The sequence below is a fragment of the Chlamydotis macqueenii genome, chromosome 18, assembly GCF_036417535.1.
Source record: "Chlamydotis macqueenii isolate bChlMac1 chromosome 18, bChlMac1.mat, whole genome shotgun sequence".
NCBI classification, from domain to species: domain Eukaryota; kingdom Metazoa; phylum Chordata; class Aves; order Otidiformes; family Otididae; genus Chlamydotis; species Chlamydotis macqueenii.
Window position 1 is genome coordinate 512396 of NC_141573.1, and position 11651 is coordinate 524046.

Below are 11651 nucleotides of genomic sequence, written 5' to 3' on the forward strand. Positions count from 1 at the left end.
CATGTGCGCGGCACAAGCCTCTTAGGGTGCTGGCTCCCGCCTCGCCGCGGTCAGCCAGCCCGGCACGGGGGACCCACAGCGCCGCACCCCACGGCACTGCTCGTGGTGCTCGCTGCTGCCAGCGGCTGCTGCCCGGCTCGTGGCCTGGGTGGGCTCCCAGGAGAGCGGGGGTGCCGGCGGGCAGAGCCAGATGATTTAATTAAGGGCTCCCGGCAGTGAAAGGACAGAGCCAATTAGCAGCCGAGGGGAGCGCGTGCTGCTGGGGAGCTGGAGCCCCAGCCGCAGCGCCGCAGTGGCCTCAGCCTCACGTCTGCCTCGCTCACCTGCGCGGGGCTGTGGGGCGGGCAGTGGGGTGGGCAATGGGGCTGTGGGGCAGGCAGCAGGGCTGTGGGGTGGGCAGTGGGGTGGGCAATGGGGCTGTGGGGCAGGCAGCGGGGCCGTGGGGTGGGCCGTGGGGCTGTGGGGTTGCCAGTGGGGCCGTGGGGGGGCCATGGGGCAGGCAGTGGGTGGGCAGTGGGGCAGGCAGCGGGGCTGTGGGGTTGCCAGCAGGGCCATGGGGCAGGCAGTGGGTGGGCAGTGGGGCCGTGGGGTGGGCAGTGGGGCAGGCAGTGGGGCTGTGGGGCGGGCTGTGGGGCATGCAGTGTGGCTGTGGGGTGGGCAGTGGGGCAGGCAGCAGGGCTGTGGGGCCGTGGGGTGGGCAGTGGGGCCATGGGGTGGGCAGTGGGGCCGTGGGGTGGGCAGCGGGTCCATGGGGCAGGCAGTGGGTGGGCAGTGGGGCCGTAGGGTGGGCAGTGGGGCTGTGGGGTGGGCAGTGAGGCTGTGGGGTGGGCAGTGGGGCTGTGGGGCGGGCAGTGGGGCAGGCAGCAGGGCTATGGGGCAGGCAGCGGGGCTGTGGGGCAGGCAGTGGGGCAGGCAGCGGGGCCGTGGGGCGGGCAGCGGGGCAGGCAGCAGGGCTATGGGGCAGGCAGCGGGGCCGTGGGGCGGGCAGTGGGGCAGGCAGCAGGGCCGTCTCCTGGTGCAGCCCACGCACGCCGGGTGCCCCAGCTCCTCGCCCAGGCTGGGCGCAGCACCCGTGGGTGCCAGGCGCGCAGTCTGCACCCGCCGTGTCCGCGGTCCCCGCACCCCAGCCGCCCGCTGCAGACAGACACGCGTGGGAGCCGGCCCTGCAGCCCGGCACGGGCCCACTCCTATTTACAGTGACGACAGATAAATTACAGAACTGACGAAGGGTCTCGCGGGCGCACAAGGGCAGCACCACAGGATGAACCCCCCCCTAGAGCCCCCCGCCCCACAGATCCCCTCCCCGCAGAGGTCCAGGTCCCGCTCGCCGTGCCTCACCCGCAGCCGCTCCGGCCACGGCCGTTGTGCCACGCATGGGCAGCACGGCGCAGTGTCCTCACCGGCGCGGGCAGGGTCCGGCGCAGCCTGCGCAGCGCCCGGAGGACGGGGACGGGACAGGGACGGGACAGATGCGGCAGCTGCCCCCGCCAGCACGGCCCACGGCAGCGGGGCCGGCGCAGCCCCCGCTCCGGCCACGGGTCAGAAGTGGCTCTCGGCCGTGGTCTCGGGGAACTCGTAGCAGTGGTGCCGGTCGCCCAGGGCGAGGTGCTCGGCAGCGCTGCGGCCGCTCCTCTCGAGGTAGTGGGTGCTGGGGCACACGGCGGGGGGGCCGCGGCCCAGCCCGTTGGCGGAGCCGCTCACCAGCTGGTGCTTCTCGCAGGTGCTGCCGGCACCGTTGCGGGCGCTGGGCGCGTGGCTGTACGTGTGCTTGTACTCCTCCGCCAGGTCCTTCCCCAGCTTCCAGCGCTGCCACCTCTTCAGCAGCTCTGCCTGCACCTGCGGCAGCTGCTGTCAGCGCGGGCCCATGCCCCCCCGGCTGCCCAAACCCCCCCGGCTGCCCGCTCCCACGCCGTCCCGCTCACCTCCTTGTTGACGAAGCAGTAGAGAATGGCCACCAGCATCCCCTGGACGGCGGGAGGAGATGCGTGAGAGCTGTGCGACCGGACCCCGAGCCCAGCCCTGGTGTGGTCCCTCCCGAGACGGAGGGTCCCCACGGAGGGCCTGTCCCGTGCGTGGCGGGGCTCACCTGGAAGGAGCTCAGGAAGAGGTCGAAGAAGAGCTTGACGTAGCGCAGGGTGCCCTGGGCGTGCTCGTCCGTGACGAAGGCGAAGACCACCTCGTGGATGCCCAGCAGCGGGATCAGCGTCAGCGTGGACTTGGCCAGCCTGCACGGAGAGGGGCCCGTCAGCGCCAGGGCGCGGGGCGGGCGCACACACGCACCGGCCTGGGGCTGTACCCCCCACCCACCTGAACTTGTAGTCGGTGTAGCGCATCTGGTGCGCGCGGAGCTTGGAGACCAGGATCTGGATGATGCGGATGAAGATGAAGAAGTTGATCTGCAACGGAGCAGCGAGCCGTGAGGGGCAGGGCAGCTCTGCCCCCGGCCCAGGGCAGCCCCTGCCGCAGCAGGTCTGGGGCCCTCGCGGACACAGAGCCGCAGCGCCTGACTCACCAGGATGGCCAGGAACACGGGGAAGCGAAGGATCCACCAGAAGCCCATGTTGTTGTTGGTGGTCCAGCACCTGCAGGGGCGGGGAGGGGGCTGCAGGGAGGCCTCTGGTCGGGGGGCTGCTGGAGCCTGGCGTGGCACCGGCGCCCCAGCCGAGCGAGCGCCATGGCCTGGCACCCGGCTCCTTGCACGGGGCGACGGCGTGGCGCCTCTGGGGACATCACAGCGTCCCCGCCATCCCTCAGTGCGCACCCGCCCGTGCCCACACACCCGCAGGCGCCAACCCGCCGCAGGGGCTGGTACTCACTGGACGTTTTCGTAGAGGAACTTCACCACGACCCAGGGGATGAGGAACAGCACGGGTGCCCCTGAGGGGAGGCGGGCAGGGGCGGGTGAGGCACGGCGAGGGACAGGGTCGGGGGACGGGGACGGGAGCCAGCCCGCACTCACCCCAGCCGATGCACAGGTAGAGGGTGAAGTAGCTCCTCTCAGAGAAGACGGCCACCACCAGCAGGTTGTGCAGGTAGATGCCCTCCACCAGCAGCCAGCAGTAGTTGGCCACGATGCCATACTGCATGAAGACGGTGGCCGTCCGGCAGCCCGCGGCCGCCTGCGGGCAGGGGTCAGGGCTGCCGCGCTGCCCGCGCCCGCGGCCCCGCCGGCCCCGCACTCACCTCATCGCTCAGCCAGATGTGCACGTTGTAGCCGTCGATCTTGTCGCTGTAGTGGGTCTTGAGCAGGGCGTCGATGACCAGCACGGAGACGCCCTTCAGGATGAAGGAGGCGAAGAGATTCATGTGGATGTAGTTCCTCATGCAGTGCAGCTTGCTGCGGAGGCGGGAGCTGCTGTCAGTGCCCGTGCCCGGACCCCCGGCTCGGCCCCGCCAGCCCCCTGGAGGCCAGCACCCCCACCTGAAGCCCAGCAGCAGGGCCAGGGCGAGGAGCAGTGCGCACAGGGATACCGAGTAGCCCACGGTGTACATCACCTTGAAGCTGCCGTAGGTCTTGGCGAATTTTTCCTGGAAGGGGCGGGAGCAGGTGAGGGCAGGGCAGGCAGCCCCGCACCGGCCGCCCCCAGCTCTGCCTACCTGCGCCTCCAGGTCCTCGGCGCCCAGCTCGCACTGCGTGGCGTTGCGCAGGGACTGTCCCCGGGGACCCGTCACCCACTGCCCGTCCGGCCCGCAGGTCTTGAAGACGTGTCTGTGCTTCACTGCGACGGCAGGAGGGCGACGGGGTGTGCCAGGCCCCAGAGCCATCGCCGGCACCGTGCACCGGCCCAGGCGTGAGTGCCTGGCGCAGCACCTGCACACGCATGTGCACACACCCCCCCACCCCCGGGCATTACCTTTCTGGTACCAGGGCAGGAACCAGGGGCAGGGGACGCTGGCGGTGCTGTTGGGCAGCGTGTCGGGCCAGCAGGAGAACTTGTCGAAGGTGCGGTTACAGACCAGCTCTGCGGAGGGACGGGACGTGCCGGCGCCCTGCACCACGCCGGCCCCTGCGCCCCCCAGACCCATCCCGCCGGACCCCGCGCCAGCTCTCACCCGTGGGCGCGGGCAGGCGGCTCATGTTGCGCTGGCACTCCTCGCTGTACGCCTTCCAGCTCTCCAGGAGGAAATCTGTGATCTGGGCAGAGGGGCCCTGGGAGCATCGGGGAGCGTTACCGTGGGGGTAACGTGCCGTGCCACGCTGTGCCGCGCAGGGCCGTGCCGTGCCAGGCCATGGCAGGGGGCTGCTGCGGGCAGGGGTGGCTGGGGGCAGGCGGCAGGCTGGGCACAGGGCAGAGCACCGCGCTGCGGGACGGCCCATCCCTACCTGGCAGCAGAGCAGCAGCAGCAGGAGGCTGAGGAGACGCGGCTGGGACATCGCTCCGCTGGGCCACGAGCCGCATGGGGAGCGCGGGGCACCTGGCTTCCTACCGGCCCTCAGCAGCTCCTCGGCGCTGCCGGCGACAGCCCTGGCGCGTGGGCGACCCTGCATGAGACGCTGCATCACGGGGGCGCGAGCAGAGGGACCCGTCCCGGGCAGAGTTGGGGACGCAGGGCCGGGGGCACACGGGTGCGGCGGGGAGGTCACCCCGGCACGGCTCTGGTCAGAGCGCCACGATCCTGTCCCCATCCTCGCCCGACCCCGCTTGGCTGCAATGTTCGGCTGGTTGGTTGGGCGTTCTCCCATCACGCTGCGGCGCCGCCGCGTACCTGCTCTTTTCTCCCCAGGACGGCATCAGAACCGCGGCCGTGCCCCCCCTGCCCACCGAGCCACACCAGCCCGCCCCGGTCCCCAGCTCTCGCATCTTCCCAGCCCCTGCCCGGCGGGCGCGCAGCCACGCACAGGACACCACCCTGCGCAGGGCAGACCCCCGTGCCGCCACGCCGCGTCCAGATCCCACTGCGCACCAACGCGGGTGCGGCCAGCCCACACCGTGCACGCATTGGTGCTGAGCCCCGGGACCCCGGGGGCAGCCAGGACCCCTCCTCACGCCTGAGCATCCCCTCAGGGCAGCGCTGGTGCCCAGGCTGCCTCCCCTCCCCGCCACCGCGCGTGGTGGATCGCATCCAGGGCACCCCATCCCCGTCCCGGAGGTGTCCCCAGGCACGGCACCCAGGCAGGGACGGAGGCGGGCAGGGAGCCGGCAGGGATGGCTGCCAGCCCCGCGGAGGGTGACCGTTCATCCCACAGCAGGGATGCTGTGGCCCCGGGACCGGCTCAGCCTGGCCACACCACCACGGCTCCATCGCCCCCAGCCCACGCGAGTGACGCGGTGCAAAGCCCGGCTCACAAGGCGCCGTAATTCCCTCCATCCTTCTAAGCCGGTTATGGGGCTCCTGAGTGGGATTTCAGCTCTTCCGGCAAGGGGCCGTTCTGACGGCAGCCCCACGGCCCGGCCGTGTGGGGTGAGGGCAGCCGAGCAGGGAGGGGACGGGGACAGAACAGACACCGCGGCATCGCCCCCCAGGCTCCCCCCGGGCTCCCCGACCAGCCGCCGCTCCCAGGGCACACCGCTCTGCCCACGTCTATTTTTATCCCTGGGAAAGTCGTGCTTCCTCCATGCAGACCCACTCGCCATGACACAAGTGGCTGCCCGAGAAGCTCATTAATCAGCGCGTGGGGCTCCAGATGCGGCTCGGGGAGCTGGACCTGCCGGCGCGCGCCTTATTTAGACAGTCCCAGGACAGAAGGAGCCGTTTCCTGGGACAGACCGCACTGGGTGGGTTCTGGGAACGGGGACCTTCAGTGGGAGCTCACGGGCCACCTGCCCACGCCAGCATCCCCGTCCTTGTGCCCCCACCCGCTGCACGCCGGCATCCCCGTCCTTGTGCCCCCACCCGCTGCACGCCGGCATCCCCACCTGCCCCATCCCGCCGCTGCCTGTGGCCTGGCCCCGTGGGAACCTCCCGGTGCCCGGCCCCTGCCCCAAGCATCCCTGTCCCGGGACCAAAAGTTCCTCCCGGGCTCTGCGGATCAGCAGCAAACTCGCTGCCAGCCCCTCTCCGCGGCCCGGGGAGGCAGCTGTGGGGCAGAGGTGCCTCTATTTTTAGCTGCCTGCAATGGGATTTAGCAGCAGGGAGGCCTCTGCCCTAGACTCCCCCCGGCTGGCAGCCGCTGCCCGGCCCCGGGGCTCTGCCGCGGCCAAGCTGGGCAGACTGCACTGGGTGAGGGGTCCTGGCGCACGGGGCCGATCACGCTCCTCGCCTCCAGCACGGGGCTCCCCATTTTGCAGCGGGGCCCTGCGCCGGCCCTTTGCCCCAGCTGCCCACGGCGCCGCGCAGCCGCAGCACCGTGCTGGCCCCCAATCCCCGCGGTGCGAGGGACCCCCGGCAGCTTGGCCGCCCCACGGTGCACTCTCGGAGATGCAGGCTATTTCTAGCAGACACGCGGGCGTGCGGAAGGAGCTGTGGACCAGTTGTCCCCGGTTCGGCGCAGGTGGGCCGTGGCAGGGAAGGAGCAGTGGCCCTGCACAGCCAGGACGGAGGGGTCTGGGGCGGCTCAGACCACCAGCAGTGCCAAGCAGCTCCCGGGGAGCTGGCACTGCCCAGCATCGCTGCTCGGAGCCACAGTCGCTGCTGGCCGGACGTGCCATGGCCATCACTGCCGGGAGCCCCTCTCTGCCGCGTCCACTGCTGACAGAGGCAGCACAGCGAGAGGGACCCGGCTCCGCGTCACCACCTCCCCTCACCCCGTCGTGCCCAGCCGGCTCCCACTGCCACGTTTCCCTGCTCCGGTACCTCACCCCCAGCCGCGGCCAGGCTTTGGCCCCTCGCCACGCCGAGCCGTGGGCACGGCTGGAGGGCGCCCGGCCTGCGAGTGGGTGCATCTGCTGGGGCTGCGGCTGTCGCAGTGGGCGCGCAGGGGACTTTCGCCCCACGCTGGTGTTGGGCAACGTGGCGTGTTCCTGTGTCACGGCTCTGCGGCTGCTGACCCCATGGAGGCTGGGCTGAAAACACCCGGCACCGCTCCACTGCCGCAGCCGCCACGGGGAGACCTCGCGCCTGCGATGGCAGAGGAGGAAAGAGGAGACAGCCCCGGGATGGCTGCGCCTGCGCGGGGAAGGGGTCAGTGCTGGCAGCCCCAGCGCTGGGGGCCAGGGCGTCAGGCGCAGCTGCCATCACCTGCCCTTGGAGTGGAGGGAGCGGGGGCCAGGGTGTGCAGCCCGGGGAGGGGACGGGGCGAGCTGTGTACTGGGCACGCCAGGCTGCCGCCTCCGCTGCGGCATCGCACCAAGCCATGGGGAATGGATGGGAAAAGGCTTGTGTTGGGATTTTGCCCCCAGCCAAGGGTGTGCAGGCCCTGCGCTGCCCTGCAGCGGCTCTGTGCCCGCCCGGGCCCCCGCAGCCGGCTGAGCGCCCAGCTCTGCCTGGGGGAAACGCTCTCCTCCTCCCACCCAGGTCGGCTCGTCCTGGGGATTTTGCTGTCCCGGCCCCTCCGGCTAGCACCCGGCTCTGGCGGCCATCACACGTGTGAGGGAACGAGCTCCACATCTGGGATCGCTGCGGCTGATTGCCACATGGATCAGCAGCTCGGTGAAGCCTCCACGGGGACGCTCATGGGCATCGCAACGTGACCCAGAGCACCCTGGCACAGCCACGGCCCCGCGCCAGTGCCGGGAGGCTGGCACAGCCCACTGCTGCCGCGTCCCTCCACGGGGCTCCCGCGTCCCTGGCTGGGGTGGGAGCACAGCCTCCCCACGAGCGCAGCCCCACGCCCAGCACAGCACCAGTTGCTCAGGAAGTGGCGGTGGGGGCTGCGCGCCCTCCGGACGCTGGGATTAGCCCCCAGCGCGCTAATGCAGCGCTTTCCACGGCTGGCTTGGCTTTGAGCTACGAGCTACGAGCCAGCGCGGCAGGGGCTTCGGCACTTGGCAGGGGAGGGGACGGTGCAGGGCCAGAGCTGATGCAATGCCAGCGCGAGCCTGGCCCTGCAGATGCTGCTCCGCTTTCCACCCAGGACTACGGCGAGCAGGACAGACGGCTGCCGTGGGGGGGGCCCAGGAGTTCTGGCCCGCACCCTGCGCTGTCCCCGCCTGTGTCCCTGCCCCGAGCCCAGGGATGCCTCTCGCTCCCCACCTGCGCCCCACCAGTGCTCCAGTGCTCCCCCGTGAAGCGGGTACCGGGAACTTTGGCAGCGGAGGAACAGTTCAACTGCCTGAAGCAGCTCTCGCGCTGCAAGACCGCAGCTCGTTTCCACAGAGCTACACGATTGGAAACGCTGAGCAGCGGCACATGGAGAGAGCCAACGTCACCAGGCACCGACAACGTCGGATTCTGTGTCACTTTGGACCAAGAAAACCTAAACCAACCCTGACAGTGTTTTCGTCAACCGCAACACAGGACGCAAACAGGAGGAACGCTCTTGGCGTCACCTCCACGACCACCCTGCTATGAAAGAGGGAGCTCCCAAAGAGGGAGCGTGGTCGCTGCGCGGCCGGGCAGCCAGGCAGCGGCCGGAGAACCTTGCTGCTCGGCAGGTTCCGGCGAGGGGATGCTGAGCCAGCTCGGTCCTGGCTCAGGGAAAGGGTTTTTTTGTTCATCACATTGCGTGAAAACCCATAAAACACAGGAGGATGGCACGAGAGACACGACATGACACGTGTGGTCAGCGTGTCACAGGGGAAGCACAGGACTGGGAAAAGCCTAGGAAAAGGTCAGCGCTGGCAGGCGTGTGTGCACGTGTGCTTGCACCGGGAGCTCAGCACTCGCCTCCCCAGACCAGCTCGTGTCAAGAATGAATGCTGTGGTCACCACGGAGCTGGGGACAACCTTCCGGTACCTCACCGAGGGGCGAGCACAAACCCTGCTCCTCCAAGGCGCAGATGCGCAAGCGACGTTGCACACAGCAGCCGGTCCGGGAGGGGGTTCCGGCAGGGCCCCTCCCTGGCCCCAGGCACCTGCAGCACGTGGGCACGGCCGGGCACCAGCCGCCCCAGAGGCAGGCGGTGCTGTGGGGCAGCACCTGTGCCCAGCCATCCGCTGGTGCCCGCTGCTCGCAGCCACGGTCCCCAGAGGGCCTGGGCTGGGGCAGGCAGACAAGGACAGGGGCTCTGGCCGCGGGGGACGCAGGACAGGGCAGGACGAACGGAGGAGCACAGGGGGACAGAGCAGAGTGGTTGTCCCATCTTCCCTGCGTCCGGCTCGCCCGGACCCTGCCTCTGCCTGGCACGGCGAGGTGGCAGAGCAGCGCTGCGCTAGGCAGCTGGTCTTAGCCCTGCACTGCTGATCAGGGCTCGCAGTCACATTTTTTCATTAACTATTTTTAATCCCCATTTTGCCTCTTCTCCATTCAGCCTTTTTTCTTTTCACCTCTCCAGGCAACAGAACATTAAAAAATCTGCACCACAGCGTGCAGAAAGGAGCAGGGATTGGTGGGAAGGACGGGAGCTGGCAGCTGGGGCTGCACTAACGTGTCGAGGAGGGGTCCTGCGGGCCCTGAATTTTCCTGCTGATGCACAGATAAAGCCGAGGAAACCACAGGGGCAACCACTGAATTTGGCACGGGTCAGAACACCCATAACACGCGCTGCCAAGCGCCGCACGGGCAAAGTGGCTGCGTTTCAGGGTGCACGGCGGGGCGCTGGGCAGACACATACTCAGCAGCAGCGGACACCCTGTCCTCAGCCCGTCCAGCCGCTGTTGCTCGAAGGGAGCGGACCCACAGCGGGGTGCCCTGCTCGCCCTCGGCGCCCCGAGGGAGCAGCCGGGCTGGGAAGCGCAGCGCCAGGCAGAGGTAATCGCGGCTGCTGCTTTGGAGATGCGCTTGCAACCACGAGGCCGGCAAGGTCACATACCCAACATGTCCTGGTTAAACAAAGCCATTTACCAACACCGTGTTGACACAGCAGAGCTCAGGACAGAGTCACAAAGGGCACTCGCGATGGGCCCCCGCGACGCCCGCAGAGCTCGGGGAGCGCGGGGAAGGGTGGAAAAGTGGCAGAAAGCCACAGGCACCGCTGCGCCCACGGCAGGGAGACCCGGTGGGCACCGCCCCGGCGGGGGGCTTCTCCGGGAGATGCTCCCGGCGCCCCAGGGTCCGGCCGGAGCCCCTCGTCCGGGGCTCGCAAGAGCCACGGCAGCGCCCGGGGGGCCCAAGGGCAGAGCCCCTTCCCGGGACAGCGGCTCGGGGGGAGCGGGCGCGGCCCCCGCCGAGGGGCTCAGCCCCAGCGGGGCCGGCGCCCAGCACCGGAGCGGCTGCGGGAGCTGCGGCTCGGGGCCCCGGGGACGCGCAGCCGCCACCCGAGTCCAGCCCCGTGCGGCGGGGCGCGCGGCATCCCGACGGGGAGCCCCCAGCCCGCGGGGACGGGCGCTCCCTTCTCCCCCCCGCCCCCGTACCTGTCGGGGCTGGGGTCGCGGCGGCTCCCGGGCGCATCGCGGTGCTAGCGGGGACCGGGACCGGCGCGCTCGGCCGCTCCGGCGAAAACTTTTGCCGGAGCCGCGGCAGCGGCGGCGGCTGTGGCTGCGCGGGGGGAGGGACCGGCGCGGGGGGAGGGACCGCGGGCGAAGAGCCGCGTCCCGCCGCCCCGCTCCTCCCGCCGGCACGGGGAGGGGAGCGGGGGCGCAGCCTGGTTCCCTCCACCGCCGGCCCCGAGTGCGGGGCGCTGCGCACATCACCGGCGCCGCGATCGGGAGCTGCGGGTGCGCCGGCGCTTGCCCCCGCCGCCCGCTCCCCGCCTCGCCCCGCTCCCGGGCCCTGGCTGGGCTCAGCTCGGCTCGGCTCGGCTCGGCTCAGCTGGGTCGGGCTGGGCTCGGTTCGGTTCGGCTCGCCGGCGGGGACGGGGCGGGCAGAGCGGCGGGAGCAGCTGGACCTCACCGGCCCCCGAGGGAGCGGGATGGGGGTGCCCGCGGCTTGGGGTCCGGCGCAGCAGGGTCCCCCGGGGAGGCTCCCCCGGGCAGCGGGATCCCGGGAGCTCCCTGGGGGCTCGCCCCGCTCGGGGGCCCGGACAAACCCCCCCCGCGCAGCCGGAGCTGCCTCGGGCCCTGTCTGCCGCAGGCTGCTCGGGCCGGGCCGGTGAACGCGGCCGGTGCGGCGAAGGCCGTGGGCACCCCCGAGCCCCCCGCTCTAGGGCGGGGGTGCCAGCAGCCGGCCTGCCCCCGCACAAACACGTTTACCTCGGGGCGGTTGCAGCGCGGGGCTCCCCGCACCCCCCGGCCCGGCCCCGCTCGCTGGAAGCCCCTGCGGCTGCGGACGGAGCGACCTGGGTGCCGGGAGCGCAGGGCCGGCGCAGCCGGCGGGACCGCGACCCAGCCGGACCGTCCCCGCCGCTGCCGGCCAGGGGCTGGCAGGGCTCGGCGCCGCCGGAGCGGGGTGGCTGGCCGGGGCACGGCCTTGCGGCTCCATCGCTTTGCGGCTCCATCGCTCTCCGGCTCCGCACCGGCCCCAGCGCGGGCGCGGAGCGGCACCCGCCGGCCCTGGAAGCGGCGCCGGGGCGGCCGGGGGCACGAGCCACCGCAGCCCCCAGCCCGTCCCGAGGAAGGGGGCTCCGCTGGCCCCACATCACCTGCCCACGGCTCTCGCACGGGGCCAGGCGCAGGAGCCGAGCAGCGATGCCAGCCGGCATCATTAGGCTTCGTTAAGGTGACGAGCCTTCACTCCGCCGCCGTCCCAGGCTGGCTCTGTTCCGCCGGCGGGAGCCCAATTAGTGCCGCGGCCG

General features: G+C 71.3%; 1 protein-coding gene across 2 annotated transcripts; it reads right to left on the reverse strand.

The window, feature by feature from the left end:
* Nucleotides 1–1317: 1317 nt before the first annotated feature.
* Nucleotides 1318–10451, reverse strand: GCGR (glucagon receptor). 2 transcript variants are annotated; one of them, XM_086762113.1, is made up of 14 exons: nucleotides 10333–10451; nucleotides 4325–4483; nucleotides 4054–4150; nucleotides 3855–3962; nucleotides 3598–3719; nucleotides 3422–3528; nucleotides 3184–3337; nucleotides 2960–3119; nucleotides 2817–2877; nucleotides 2513–2582; nucleotides 2308–2363; nucleotides 2087–2225; nucleotides 1923–1964; nucleotides 1318–1836 (listed from the first exon to the last, which is right to left on the reverse strand). In XM_086762113.1, exons 2-14 carry the CDS (start codon nucleotides 4373–4375, stop codon nucleotides 1540–1542), a joined length of 1464 nt encoding a protein of 487 aa, XP_086618239.1. In that variant the 5' UTR covers nucleotides 4376–4483; nucleotides 10333–10451; the 3' UTR covers nucleotides 1318–1539. The 2 variants fall into 2 exon arrangements, with proteins under 2 accessions (XP_086618239.1, XP_086618237.1); XM_086762111.1 differs by having other exon boundaries at nucleotides 2308–2396.
* Nucleotides 10452–11651: the final 1200 nt, after the last annotated feature.

What these genes read in the sequence shown, in the direction of transcription:
- GCGR (XM_086762111.1), bottom strand. Translation starts at nt 4,375, where the DNA reads ATGTCCCAGCCGCGTCTCCTCAGCCTCCTGCTGCTGCTGCTCTGCTGC. An exon ending in TGCTGCTGCTCTGCTGCCAG is followed by an intron (nt 4,151 to 4,324) that starts GTAGGGATGGGC and finishes CGATGCTCCCAG; the next exon opens with GGCCCCTCTGCCCAGATCAC. An exon ending in CCGCCTGCCCGCGCCCACGG is followed by an intron (nt 3,963 to 4,053) that starts GTGAGAGCTGGC and finishes GTCCCTCCGCAG; the next exon opens with AGCTGGTCTGTAACCGCACC.